Source organism: Amia ocellicauda, chromosome 7, assembly GCF_036373705.1.
Source record: "Amia ocellicauda isolate fAmiCal2 chromosome 7, fAmiCal2.hap1, whole genome shotgun sequence".
Lineage (NCBI taxonomy): Eukaryota > Metazoa > Chordata > Actinopteri > Amiiformes > Amiidae > Amia > Amia ocellicauda.
Genome location: NC_089856.1, coordinates 30,905,404 through 30,919,444, shown reverse-complemented (window position 1 = coordinate 30,919,444; position 14,041 = coordinate 30,905,404). Strand labels below are relative to the sequence as shown.

The 14,041-nt window shown below is 38.5% G+C and overlaps 1 protein-coding gene across 6 annotated transcripts in view; it reads right to left on the bottom strand.

Moving 5' to 3' along the window:
- ryk (receptor like tyrosine kinase) overlaps nt 1-11,305 on the bottom strand; it is a 58,167-nt gene extending 46,862 nt beyond the window's left edge. For 3 of the 6 annotated variants that reach the window (XR_010817407.1, XM_066709151.1, XM_066709153.1), the window contains exon 1: nt 10,724-11,305. Coding sequence is in view for 5 of the 6 variants with exons in the window: in XM_066709151.1 (XP_066565248.1) it covers nt 10,724-10,940 (217 nt within the window). In the remaining variant the exon portion in view is untranslated. The remainder of the gene's footprint in view (nt 1-10,723) is intronic. The other 3 variants (XM_066709154.1, XM_066709152.1, XM_066709155.1) reach the window with 1 other exon arrangement.
- Nucleotides 11,306-14,041: the final 2,736 nt, after the last annotated feature.

Below are 14,041 nucleotides of genomic sequence, written 5' to 3'. Positions count from 1 at the left end.
GATCTGAAGCAGGTGTGCATTACAAAATAAAATAAATTCTACCCTCAACCAACCAAGTATGACAATTTAGGAATCAGACTAATCTAAAAATACAGAGCTATACTTTAATATGTAAACTCAAACATTTTCTTTCAATGAAATCTGACAAATCATAACTTCACACAACAACTGATGTGTACAAATGTACATACCCATCCACCCGAAACAATGCCGAGAACTCTTGGTCTAAATGAGACACTCGTAAGGAAAGCATGTTTATTTTAATTTTTTAACATGACAAAGACAATATTTCAGTCTCAAGGGATCAACTTCAACAGAAAAGCCATCCTCCATCAAGCATAGCACTTTAACACAAACAGCAGTCGCATCGCGCCCTGGGGAACACAAGGCAGAAAAACAAGGGCTCTGACATTTCTCTGTGACCCTTTAGACTCTGGCATCTGTGCCTGCTCCTCCACCCAATTCCCAGTGCCTGTGCCTTCTTACAAAGAGTACACATACTCTCACAGCACTGGGCACCACACCAACAGTCAAACAAAACAAAACAAAACAAAACATCATGACTCCACCACCCCCACACGTTTCTCCACTCGTGAATCACATCAAACCCACAATCGAGGCTGCAGTACCCTTCCAATTCAGGGCTGAACAATGCAGGGAAGTCTTTTAAGCTTGAACTGCTTTTATCACCTTACATACACTTTGAAACTACATGGTAGAGATAAGCACTTCTATCCCAAAAAATTGCTCTTGGCAGGAGGGGGGTGGGGGGTATGCAAATGTAACGAATGAGAAATCCAGAGGCGGAGTAAAGTTACAGAACAGAGAAAACCCTACCATGCAGTACGGTTTGTTGGTAAGTTTCTCTAAAAGAAAGCTGTAAGAGATACAACGCTACACATTTAACTCTTAATTGGCTGGAGTTAAAGGACTTTTCCAAAGGCAAGGGAGAGCACATTAGTGAGAGAAAATAAAAGTCCTCTCACAGCAGGCAAGGATTACCCGCCTGTGTCGACCTGCAAGTCCGAGGCAGCACACACTCGAGTGGCGTCCCGGTTCGCAGGGTAATTAACACTGGCACTGCAGTCGGCCCCTACCCGTCTCAACTACAACATGTGTGGCTTGGCCTTGTGCGTCTGGCCCCAAAGCTCCTCACATAAACACAGGGTTCTTTCCACAAGGCCTGCAGAGCATGTGGCTCTATGTCTTCTCCTTCAGCACATGGAAATCAGTTTTGGGTGCCTACAAAATGGCATTTACAGCCGAGCAATTCAAATTAAGAGCAGAAGAAAGGTCACTAACATGTGGAGGCTATTGAGCCCACTTTGGCTCATCCAATTCCCTTTTGCTTTTGATCAAGCAACTCTGGATTTGAAGGAGACATTTTCTGTTTGTTTCTTTCAAACACACAGAACACAACTAGGACGTTTGTTCCACAGACACTCAATGGTGCCTCTTTTTCCTCCGTTCTGAATACTATTAGTGCCCCATAATACTGCCCTGAGGAGCAGGAAAGCTGAATATTTCCTGTAAAACCAGCCAATTGATTGATCCCGATTGAAAAATAGATAGGATGCCATTACTGCATTGAATTTAGCTCTGTTAAATGTGTATTGTTGAGAAGGAGGAGAAAAAAAAAAAAACTACATTCTTTGCGGAATGAACACTCTCTGACTAATGGATACGTTTACAAGCCGTACCTTCCATGCACGTTTGTTGACCGCTTGTCATACTTTCCATTTCCATTTATTACTGAGCTGTTCTGGCACACATAGAGGGCCTTCAATATTTTAGATGTCATGGAAAAGATATAGGCTTAGTCTACCCAGCTCTAGTGATAAACCACGGACAAGCTAAAAGCTTCGCCTTCCTCACCTTTTAACAGTGCTTCACTCGACAGACACATTTATTTTCAAATCTTTCTGGGGTGACAGGCATGCAGGGTGAATCCGGCCTTAGAAACACACTGTGGTACATGAACTTTAAAAAACAACATCTGCGTGCAGGTCCCTTAGCTCAGGCTAGAAAACAAAAAGTAACAGAATAATTGCAAATTAGGCTGAAAAAAATAGGAATATCAGCACATACATTAAAGAAACCCTGAGCTTGGCCACAATAGCAATTACACATCTCTCCACAAAGACAAAGATGAAAGTGACTGCAGCTTTCTGGTCTGTACTTTAAAAAAGCTTTGCATCCCAGACCCGCATTTGCCTCAGAGGCTGACTGTTCCTGCACTCTCCAGCTCAGGGCTTGTTGGAACAAAGCATGTGCTTTATTTTCTCTCTAAGAGGAGTTTTCTACATGGCACACATAAAAAGGCAGACTATCAACTGCTACTAAGCTCAGACAATTTTCAACGGCGGCCTCATCTTACACTATTACCCAAATCTACTTTTGCATTTGCTTGATTTCAATGTATTGTTTGAACTAAAAAATAAAAACTTTAATGAAAATCAGATTACCAATAAATGCTGCCATTCACTTTATAGTTAAAAAAATATGAAATAATCACAGAATGCACTACAGACCACTTTCCAGAATGTGTTACTGTAGACTGTATTTCTCTCCAATACAGTTCCAATATGGGCTCCTCTGACAGTGTCCAATTCATTAAACCGTAAACTGAAGAGCATTTTTTACCCACTGTCCAGATGACTTTGCCTATAAATGTTTGTGGCACAGTTCATCTCTTGGAGGACTTCAAGAATCATGCACATTAAATTAGGCTGATATGTATGAACACTTTCTTATTGAGATACATTTTTCCAATACCTGCAATACTCCAAAAATAAACACCTGCTTTTGAGTGATGCCTGTTATTCTACATAGGAATATTTCACATGTAAACATATTATAGCATGAGAAAGCAACACAATACTACATTACATATATAATGTTGGTGCAGAACATTTCATTTCTTCTTGTACTGTATTCATATATACACCATATGCTATGCATTATTCCATAGAAACCAAATACATAAACTGTTCCTGAATAAACTGCATACAATATAAACCGGCACTTATTTGTTATAACCAAGTCAAACTAACGTGAGGTTTAAGGGTTGCCCACTTAATTCCTAAAACCCTGAAATGTTTTGGGTTTAATGAAAACATCATACTTGTCATATTATAGAAACATGTTACACAGTTTCAGGGAAGTCTTCTGGTTCAAGATTAACGATGAGAAGAAGGGAAAAAAATCTGAAACCTTGAGAGATAAAGATCTGTGAAAGGAATTATACTCCCAGGCAAACCCCAGAGATTCGAGGAGGAAATAGCTCTAAGATGTTGAAAAAAATAAAACCCCAGTGAGAAGAGAATTGGGCTCTCCTCTCAGAGGGCTCTGACTAACCCTAACCCCCAACTTCCAAAAGCAGAACACCCTCAAATGGAGCAGGCTTCAGTCTCAGGTTTATAAATCCTGGCAGAAGTAAAACGATAGCTGGTGCCTCAGCAGTGACAGTGATCAGCAAGAGCTTGCAACCCTGGCGGAAACATTTACGTTTATTGTGGATCTAAGCAAGCCAGTGGGAGGGGGGGTGGGATGAATAAGGCCAGTGCTCATATGGAAGGCCCACTGAGTCAGCTCACAGGGAATGCATTTAATTAAAAAAAAAAGTTGTCAATTTTATCTAAATATTTGTTCACATATATGTTCATTTGCAAAAGTTAAATACATCAATTATGCAGAGTAAGTCATTTAAAGTAGAGTATGAATGAATCATGCAGATCTTATTTTTATCCCACTATGTTAATTAACAATGGAAACCACACAACAGTTTACAGTTGTCCCTTTTTCTTTATCCTGAAACCCATTTAAAACATACTTCTGGGAAAAGTATACTCAAATCTACCTGCTTTCAGACTATTTTCCAGGAAACTGAACTTACACAGCATAAGGCTTTTGGCAAGTCTATGGTGGTAATATTAACCCTGCAAAACAAGAAACAAACAAAAGTGGCTCTAGTTAATGATTTCAGCATTTAAACATTAGCATGGATTTCTAGCTACCCCATGTCTTATGGTTTTTTGTCTCAGCTTTTTAAAACTATTATATGGATTTGGTTAAACAACAGGTGTGATTGTTAAAGCACAACATTTTTCATTTTGCTTCAAGAACCATACTGCGTTGCATTGTGTCAATCCTAACACTAAGGCAAGATCTGTTTTTTCCCCTATCGTTAAGGCAGTTACCAATGAATAAATACAAAGTATTTAGCATTTTACAGAGAAATTATGGTGTTTATTTAGTACCTCTTCTTGAACCATGCGGCCAACTGAAGTAAACATTTCTGTGTGGACACACCCATGCAGAATGTCTGTACTGTTTACTACACCTTATCTAGGGAAATGGCATGCATCTCTTGATATGGTGCACACCTGTGTAAAAAACAGTTAGCATTCAATTTTGGAAATTAAGCTATTTCAAGTTAAGACTGCAATGTCATGTGGTTTAGTTAAAAGACAAAAATAAATTAATGCCTTACCTTACCTTGAGCATTGAACAAATGCAAAACACCATTTACACTTGCTTCAATAGGCTTTGAGATGTATTTTGTGCCCTACATCATTTGCACAATACTATCAATTAGCTTTCCCTCCAAGACAGAAGGAAAAAGCATTTCAAGCTTTGTTAAAGGTTTTTCTTGTATGTGAATGTTTAGATGTTTGGGTCACAAATCTATTTATTTTCAAGTATCAGTTGCCTGTGTAACGAGGCTCTGTGTACATGAGCTTGTTACGTTGACATCATCCTTCTGTGAGTGCACAAACCTCCCACATCGGGAGACCTGTCTTTTGCGTAGCGGTTTTTCACTCTACTGTGGTGGGGCTGTGTGGATGCATATCACAGATTGTCATAAATCCTTCTGATATTCTATAAATACATTAAAGCACATAAAAGACTCTTTATTGCAGTCCCTAGGTCATGTTTTTAGACACAGGTAAAAGAAAAAGGGAAACAAAACGTGCAGAGAAATTAATGATCATCCCCCAAGGCAGGTGGATTAAAACCTTACATATAGACATTCTGCATTCTCACCTCTCATATAATTCTCTGTGGTTCCAGTGAGATCACTATGTGCATCAATAAATCATCACCCTTGTTCAAATGCTATCCCATCTGTACTAGATGCAAATTATCCACTACATAAAAATTGGACGATAACATAGGATAGAAGCAAACATTAAATCATATTTAACTTTCACACTCTTCCTTTTGGATCTTTTTGGATTTTTTTGTAAACATTGGCCAAACAGAGAGGAGTCGAGTATATTGTGTGTCTGTTAGATTCTTCAGTGATGACAACAATGAAAATGTCAGGATAGTGTATGCTAAGGTAAAGCAAATGGCCAACTTCTATCATACGTCCTTGGGTGATTATTGGGCCAAATAGCCATTCCAAAAGCATTAATACAATAATGCTCAAACTTAGTAGTAGATTATTATGGACTGATTCAAGGATGTCTGCTTTGCTTTGTTTTCTACTCAGGGGGATGTGAATATTCTGCCAAGACATATAATATGTGCTGTTAACTGATATCTACACAGATACTGCACTGTCTAAGGAATTCCAAGGGTTTATTTTTTTAACTGACTTCCTAGACAAAGGTTATCTAAAGTCCCCAGCTGTGGAATCATAGTGTTATCTTCTGAAGATCAAAGTTCTTAAGAGATGTTTGCTCAACGATACAGTTAAACAATAAATGAAGAAAAAAATAATATAAAACCTATTGGTTCTGGCTAAACTCTGTATATAGTAATGACTTAAAAATGATCATCTCATGTTCTACAGACATAGCGACACCATGCAATCACAAACACTGTGTATGGAATGCTCTGCGCAAAGCCTCCTTGTAGCCATGTGATAAGCTCTGGGCTATCTGCCTGCAAGACAGATAAGTAGGTAAGAGACGAGGAGACTTAAATCTTTCAATATATTAATATTTTGCCAACTACAACACAGTTCCTCATAAATGCCTACAAAGTCGCAAGACTTCAGTTCAGACCTTGATCTGAACATAGAAGAACATCTAAAATGATATTCTGCTCATGGGGTTAAGTACTCTTTGATTAATCCCTTTTTCAATAAAACATAAATATGTCATAGGTAGGGCTTAGAAACACAACAGTTGGATGACGTTTTTGTGGCTTCTACAAACAATCAGGTAAGTAGCTCTAACACAAACTATGTTCACACTAAAGGCACTAGTCAGAATTTAGATCATCAGGTTTTAATTAGATTTTAGTAATTTAAATCAGTCTGATTTCTGAGACACTAAAAATAAATTTAATACTTCTCTCCAGGATACAATATATTGCCAATACCTTACCCCAAATCAACACCTCTGAAGCCAAAAGTAAAAAAAAAAAGAAACCTTGAACAAACCATTAATTATGGTCAATTAGGAAAATTAAATTAATTAGCCTACAGAAGCGAAACCTCCAGTTAAAATGAGAAACAGAAGACAGTGTGGCCTTCCAGGAAATTGATTTTGAGGCCCTTGCCATAGAGCAATAAAGCTTCACAATCATGAACAATTTGAGCCATTCTTCAATTTGCTAAGGGCACTTAAACATAGAGAACTTAAACGTCTGACTTCTTCAGCTCTGGCATAAACTCAGTCAAATCTGGTACAACTCAACCAGCTCTCAGATGTCCAATGATCTACGCAGTGAAAATAATCCTAATGTGACTCACTTTAACACAGCAAAATGTCCAGAGTCAGGAAGAGATTGACAGAGTTGAAAACCATCCACCAAACAATATAGTCATTGTCCATTAATTCAGCTTATCTTGAACTGTGTCTTCAGAAGAGGAACTTTATCAAGAATCATACATTTTTTTTTTTTTTTTAATGTTGAAGTACTGTTAGAAAATCAAATTCAGGAATTCACAGAAACACAGTACTAAATACTATAATTATTAAATGGATGTATTTATTGAGGATTTTCAGTTGAGGATCTGAGTCCTCAACTGAATATCAATCAGGTCTCATTATAGTACACCAAAATCTAAACTTGTAAATTCACAGTATGCTAAATTAATGCTCAAACCTGTAATATTAAACCTACAAGTACATCTGAATCAGCCAAAAACTGCAAGATGTACGAGATCTTTTACTTCCTCAGCCCTGCTCTGCTCCATACTACAGTCTTGTGACTTGTCTTTGCAGAGGAACATGTCTCAGGAAATTGGTCCTTGATTACAGTGTTCAGTACTGCTGTAAATTAGACACCACAAGGCAAGCAAACTCCCTTGGGCTATGACAGTTATGTTTCCACTACAAGTGTCTAATGGAAATCATGAGCTCTTCATATCATCACTATTCAAGGCAAAGTGACCTAGTTTATGCATTTATGTAAATATATTTATTTATTTTTAAGGGATAAGAAAAAAAATTTATAGAAGAAACACTGAAGATTTTAAAATCTAAACCAGATTCTCCAGAGATTGTCATTCATTCAAATCCCACAGAAGATGTTTCTTATTGTGTACTGCATCACTGCCAGGGTATGGCCAATTTATGACTGTCAGTTAAACATTTTATTTGTTCCTAAAGTGTGCTTGCAGTAATATTCAATATTCCCCCTATCTTTCTTTATTAAAGTAGTAAATCTCCAATTTCATACAGTACACATACAGCTAGGCAGTCTGACATGGTGTGAGAGTAGCACACTTATTAACAAAGACTGTTGTAATACCATTGTCAACTAACGTAGCTCAGTAAAAGACATGCACATTTATGCATTTTTTATTCAATGTTTCTTACTACAACAAGCAAGTGTTCACAGCTATGTAATGTATTTGTACATTAATACATGTGTATTAATACAACTTCTGGATGTATTTTGCTGTAAATTCAAAGTCAAATATGAAGTACCGCCATCTACAAATTAACTGTGTTGATCAGGAAAGCAGTGACATTCAATAAGCAATAGGAACTGGAGAAAGATAACAAGATATTCTGTAATACAGAAAACAAGATTACAAATTACAATTAGCAAGATGTGAACTTGTTAAGAGCTCACCGAAAACAACACTCAAGAGATGCAGAAAACCTCAGCAAGGCGTGCGATCAATTTGTAAAGCTGCATTCGATTACACATTCGAGTGTCCAAACTGGTCAGCCTGGACACGTCGGCCTCTCTACCTCAGTTATTTTCACCCTGACAGGACTGTTCCCTCATTTTCAAACAAGAAAAAGTACTGAGTAATCTTGTGTTGAGAGAGTACTCAAGGTGGCTGCAGCCTAGGAACATCCCAGAAGCAACTAACCGTCTTTATGAGCCTGAGTGTCAACAGCAACTTCATTCACTGCATTGCCTTGAGCAACTAGAAGATGTTCCTGAAACAGGAAACCTCAAGTATTCCCGTAGACAATCAATGAGATGGCGCTCGAAGTCCTTACAAACGTGAAGTGGTGTCCCACAGTACCTTGCGCTTGGGAGATGATCTCATGTGAATACCATTTAAGACCAATCAATCTTTTTTTTTTTTTTTACATTAATTTTAAACAATTAAAAAAGAGGAGTAGACATGAATTACAAGTAATTACAATCATGAATGATATGTAAGTGCAGTGTCACAGTCCTCAGTGACATATGGTGACTGTTCTTCTAAAGCCGGTCTGTATCCTTCAAATGTCTTATCAGAAGGGAGTGCATATTATTCTGGGAACGTGAATGGGACTTTACTTTCAATTTAAGATTTTGGATAACATTTTCTTGGCCAAAATATACCAAAGTTTTTAAATGTATGATGCTTATTTATGAGGCTTTAAGATGTGGTAGGAATATTTTATTTTTCCTTCTTTGATCAAATTGGTTCTTGTCCCAAATTAATTTGCTTTCTATTAAAGCAGTGAGTTCTGTGAAGAATTTGTAATAAAAAGAAAGTGAATGCTGCAAATAGATTTTATTCGGAGTTTTGTTTTCCATATAAACAATGTCCTGATAAACCCTCAGATAAAATATTGAATAGATTAAGTACATTTGATCTTAAGGGGGGAGGGGGGAACAAATAAAGTCTACACACAATATTTAATTTACTACTCTCAAGAAGAAATGCATCCCACGATTCATAAGAATTAAACTCTTAAGTTCTAGACTGGAATTACACTTAGTTTGTGCCAGTCTACAGATTAAGTTTTGATTTTGATTATTTAAGTATATAACTAACATTTGGCTGTCTGCAGTTCAGTTTTGACCAACAACAAGGGGACTACTGCACTGGAGAAAGTCCAGAGACCAGCACATCAGTAATGCAACAACTGAAATGTATGTCTTTACAGGACAGGTAAAAAGTAGGATAAGTCTCCTCTTACAAATGAATAAAATAAAAGTCGCTGTAACCCACTGCATTAGATGCATGGGATTGTTGAAAACTCTAAAACAAATTGACAGAGACGCACCCAAATAAAGTTTCAGATTCTACATGGAATCTAGTAGATGGAAACCATGTTAAAGTGCAAAAAGGACTGTGCGCTTCTGTAAAGATGTCTGTGTATGGAGAGAGAGGGGAAGAAAGAAAAAACAGCTCAGTGAGGCATGTCACCTTATTTTAGCAAAGGCTTTTTTCCTTGTTAGATACAAGTTTTGATGCACGTGACATTGGATTTGTTATACCACTACCATCAAAATACCATAAGCACGCTGCTCTTTTAGTCTAATTTTACAAATAAACTGCCTTCTTGATGTCTATAGATCTTAAAATAATGAGTAAAAATAGGTCATGCACTGTAAGTAAGCAAGCTGCAATATGATCCTAACAATGCATTTTCACTCTGGGATGTCAGACAGACCTGGAGGCAAAAAATCAAAACCAACAATTCCTTTTGAGTCCATGTAATTCTGTGGATTAATTAAAAAAAAAAAAAAACTACACCTCACACATATTAAAAGATACCAGTGTGGAGAACTGGTTTACTGGGAAAACATGTCAAAGTTACTTGTTAATAACATACAATAACTGCAAGGCACTAAAGGAATAGGCATCTGAATTTAAGACTAATAATTAATGACCTATATATTAAACCTGTTGATCTTAATACTTTGGAAATGTGGTGTGCTGGTCAGATACAGTCAAGGCACAAATAATCTACTTGGGGTGCCAAGTCATAGTCAGTCAAGGGTTTTGGGCGAGATAAACGAATGAATGGTAAATTATAAATAATGGAACCAATGAAGCTCTTCAAACTATGCATGCTTTGATTGGGAAACCTTTCAAATGGGCTCCATTGTGATGAAAGCATCCTTCCTCATTTGCGTGACGTCAGGAAAACCACCTTGTACACAGCTGAAGAATTCCAACACGCAAGAGCTGGGTTTACGATCACTTTGCTACATGACACTTGCAACAGGACACAAAAACACAGGAAAACTTAGGCGATCAACAATTTAGCCTTTCATGTCCGCCCACCTAAAAAGACCATGCTTGGCGAGTGTAATTCATTTACTAAATAAGTACAGGTTAGATTAATCTCCCGCAGCCCAAATAAGGGGGAAAAAAAGCTAATTGGCACATATAGAAATAGTTCCAAATACACCATAGACACAAGCTGTAATAATGATCACAACAAAAACAACACAACAAGAACCCCCCTGTACTGTGGCACGCCATATCATTTGATTGAAGAAGGCACTTTTGTTTGCACCCAGCAACAACAACAAAAACACAAATCCGACCGCGCTGACACCCTCCGTGCTCCCTACGTACCCAGCAGTTTCTTCACCTCCTCCTCGCTCATGTAGACATTGACACTGGGGCGATTGTTGTTGTCGGTACTGGGAGTGCTGGGGTTGGCGAGGCACACGGCCGCTCCGAGCAGCAGGAGGAAAACGAAGCCCCCTCGCCTCCAGCGGAAGAGCGCCGACTCCGGGCAGCCCCAGGACAGGGATCCGCCGCCGCAAAACGGCTCCGCGATCAACAACATCGCCCGCGAAGGCTCTCCCCGGCGCTCCCTCGAAGGACGGCTCCCCTTTTCAGGTCTTTAGATCCGCGGTTTGCGACTCTCAATCTGCTCCGAGGCGAAAGTTGGGTCCTGAAAGCAGCATACTCCTTGATGGCTCCCCCCTCTCGCTTCCCTCTCTCTCCCGGTTTTTTCCCCGCTTTCTAACTCAACCAGCCCCCGCTCAATGTGCGGGGGAGGGCCGGGGTTTCGGATAAAACCGCAAACGGGGGCTCCTTATGTGCTTGTGTGTGTTTTGTTTCAATGTTAGATACACACACTGCGAAAGCTTTGGCCGCCTCTACCGCACATCGCCTCCCCGTCTCTTCCCTGCAATCTCAGCTTTCATTAAAGGCAGAGGGGGGGTTGTGCGGCGTCCACGCGCACGCTCGACGGACGCCAGAGACGTGCGCGTCCGCGTTACGCTGCCGGGAGCGCGCCGGACTGGAGCGCGCCTCAGTGATAGAAACTTGAACCCGAGCCCCCCCCCCCCCCCACACACACACCTTCTAAAAAAGATCGACTAAGAGGATGATGAATTAAAGATGTTATTGAAAGGGACAATGCAGATGGTCAATGCTAATGTGTGTGTATTCAGTCATGGTGAATCAAAATACCGTCCAGTGAGGTTTATGTTCAGTTTGACATTAAGACCTGCTGCAGACTAAGTTGCATCCATATCAAGTTGTATGAGGTGTGGGCTCTTTTCAAATGGTTCTGATGAAGCAGCTCCACGCCTGCTATTCCATCAAATTAGTTGTTGTGATTGATACATTGAGTTATATGTTGCAGTTGGTTAAAGTGAATGTAGAGTATCCTGATGTTATAAAGCACAATTGTATTATAATGTGTAAGCCTATTTAAATCAAGGCCAAATAAATAAATAGCAATATTACTCGTTTTCATTAGTTACCAGAAATAAGTATCTTGCTCTTTTATACATTTTTACTTATTCTATATTTGTTTATTTGCTCTAGAGTCTAGCTGTCTATGGCAATGACATTCATTTGTTTTAAAAATTTGATTTTTGGTTCTTTACTGGCTGCAGATGGTCATGTGCAATTCAGTCTCTATAGTTTAGCTGATTGGTGCATTGACATTATTGACATTATTAATTTTCATATTCATATTATTATTCATATTATTCATATTATTATTATTATTATTATTATTATTATTATTATTATTATTATTATTATTATTAAGTAGTAGTAGTATTAGATGTCCAAATCAGTAATGTATGTGCAGGATTTTATTTTAATTTAAGGACATCTGGTGGTCTCTCAGCAGCAATGCATATAAGTGACTCTCAAATCTCTACAGATGCTTGCTTTTGCCAAAGGCATAACTTCCTGTTTTTCAGGCCTGGGCTTAATGCCTTAGCTCCTGTAAGCACGGAGCAGTACAGTTCTGCACAGCATGCATGCAGGGGCTCCTAGAATTCAGTACATTCAAATCACTTGTGTTTAAAGAACAAATCAGCTAACAGGTTAAATCCCACTCCAATATAAATTTAGATTACTCCTCTAGGAATTTTATTTTAGTTTTTTAACTGGCTTTCTCCAAGCAGATTCCTGGAGGTTACTCCCTAATTCCCTGAGACTCTAGTACAATCCTGATGGATAGCAACCCTAATGGGCATTGCTCCTTCTACCTGACTATACTCTTCTTTGGTTATTCCTCACTTGAGCTCTTTGGCTTTTCTTTGCTCAAAAGTGAGCTATCCAGATCTTTCATCTCTTCTTTTCCTCAGAGCCATTGAAGTTCTTCACGTTTACCTACTTAGTTCTAGAGTAATTCAGCTTGAGACATTAAAGCCCACATTCTTCTCTTCATGTTATGCTCCTGCTTAGAGCTTTCCTCTTTCACACTAGACTTTGCACTAAACAGGTCGGAATGCCACTTAATAATTACAGGAGGAATTCAAATGACATCCCACAACTTACGTTGTGTCGTTTTACGACGTCGTTCCACAGTTATGTCGGCAACATTGCACTGAGCAGGCACAGGAGAAGCAGTGCCAGATCAGTGGGTTTTCCTAGTGGTTTGTAGTCCCTACAGAGGTAATTCTAGAGGTCACAATTCGACAAAGGTTTTCTTTTAATGGTAAGTAAGGATTTTATGAGGTTTTTATAGTTTAGTAATTTATAATGCTTTTACCTTTCAAGCATTCCCTTTACAAATATGGCAGAAAAGTATCATGTGAGTAACTGGTGCAGCCCAGCTCAAACAAATGCAAAATAAATCATCTGTTGCGATGTGCTAAGCTCAGACTTAACTCCAGTTTGCACTGTCTACTACCTCTTTGCTGTCTGCACTTCTTGAGAATAGAGAATATTATGTATATTATGTTATGTAGCCTATTTGCAATTTTATATATATATATTACATTCATTTCAGTCTAGTTACAAGCTATCCTAAGAGAGTCATTCCAGGCATTGTGTAAAGCAGGGGTTCCCAATGTCTGGTGATGGAGGGCCAATTTCCAGAGGTTGCATGGCATGGAGGGCCACAGTAGAAAATAAACCATCCAATGAAAATTAATATGTCCCAAATCATACCTTTTTTTTCCTATACATTTCTGTTAGGGAACATTTATGAACTTTAATTGTTGTTTTATTATTTCCCCCAAAATTATATGTGCGATTTGTAACAGAATTTTTTCAGAAAATGTAAAAATAAAGTAAAGGTTCAGAAAAGGAATGGTTGAAGGTTGGCTTTGGGGAGCCACACCAAACATCCTCGAGGGGCGGCATTTGGCCCCCGGGCCGCACTTTGGGAACCCCTGGTGTAAAGTTTGCAAAGTTTCAAAATGTTCCCGTGAAAAATACCTACTTCTTGACCATGCAAAGACTTAAAAAGCATCTTTCATCACTGGCTATTCATCAGAAAAAGTTTTAACCCCAAACTTAAAGCCATTAAAAATACAAATTGACTGTATACATTGCACATTTATGTTTTTATAGCCAGTCATAGTATTCTGCTAATTTGCGCACTATTGCATATTAATGCACAACACCAGTGGTTTTGCACAATTTCATGTAAAAATAGGGTTTGAAGGGTTTAGGTCCAAATCTAGATGTTTT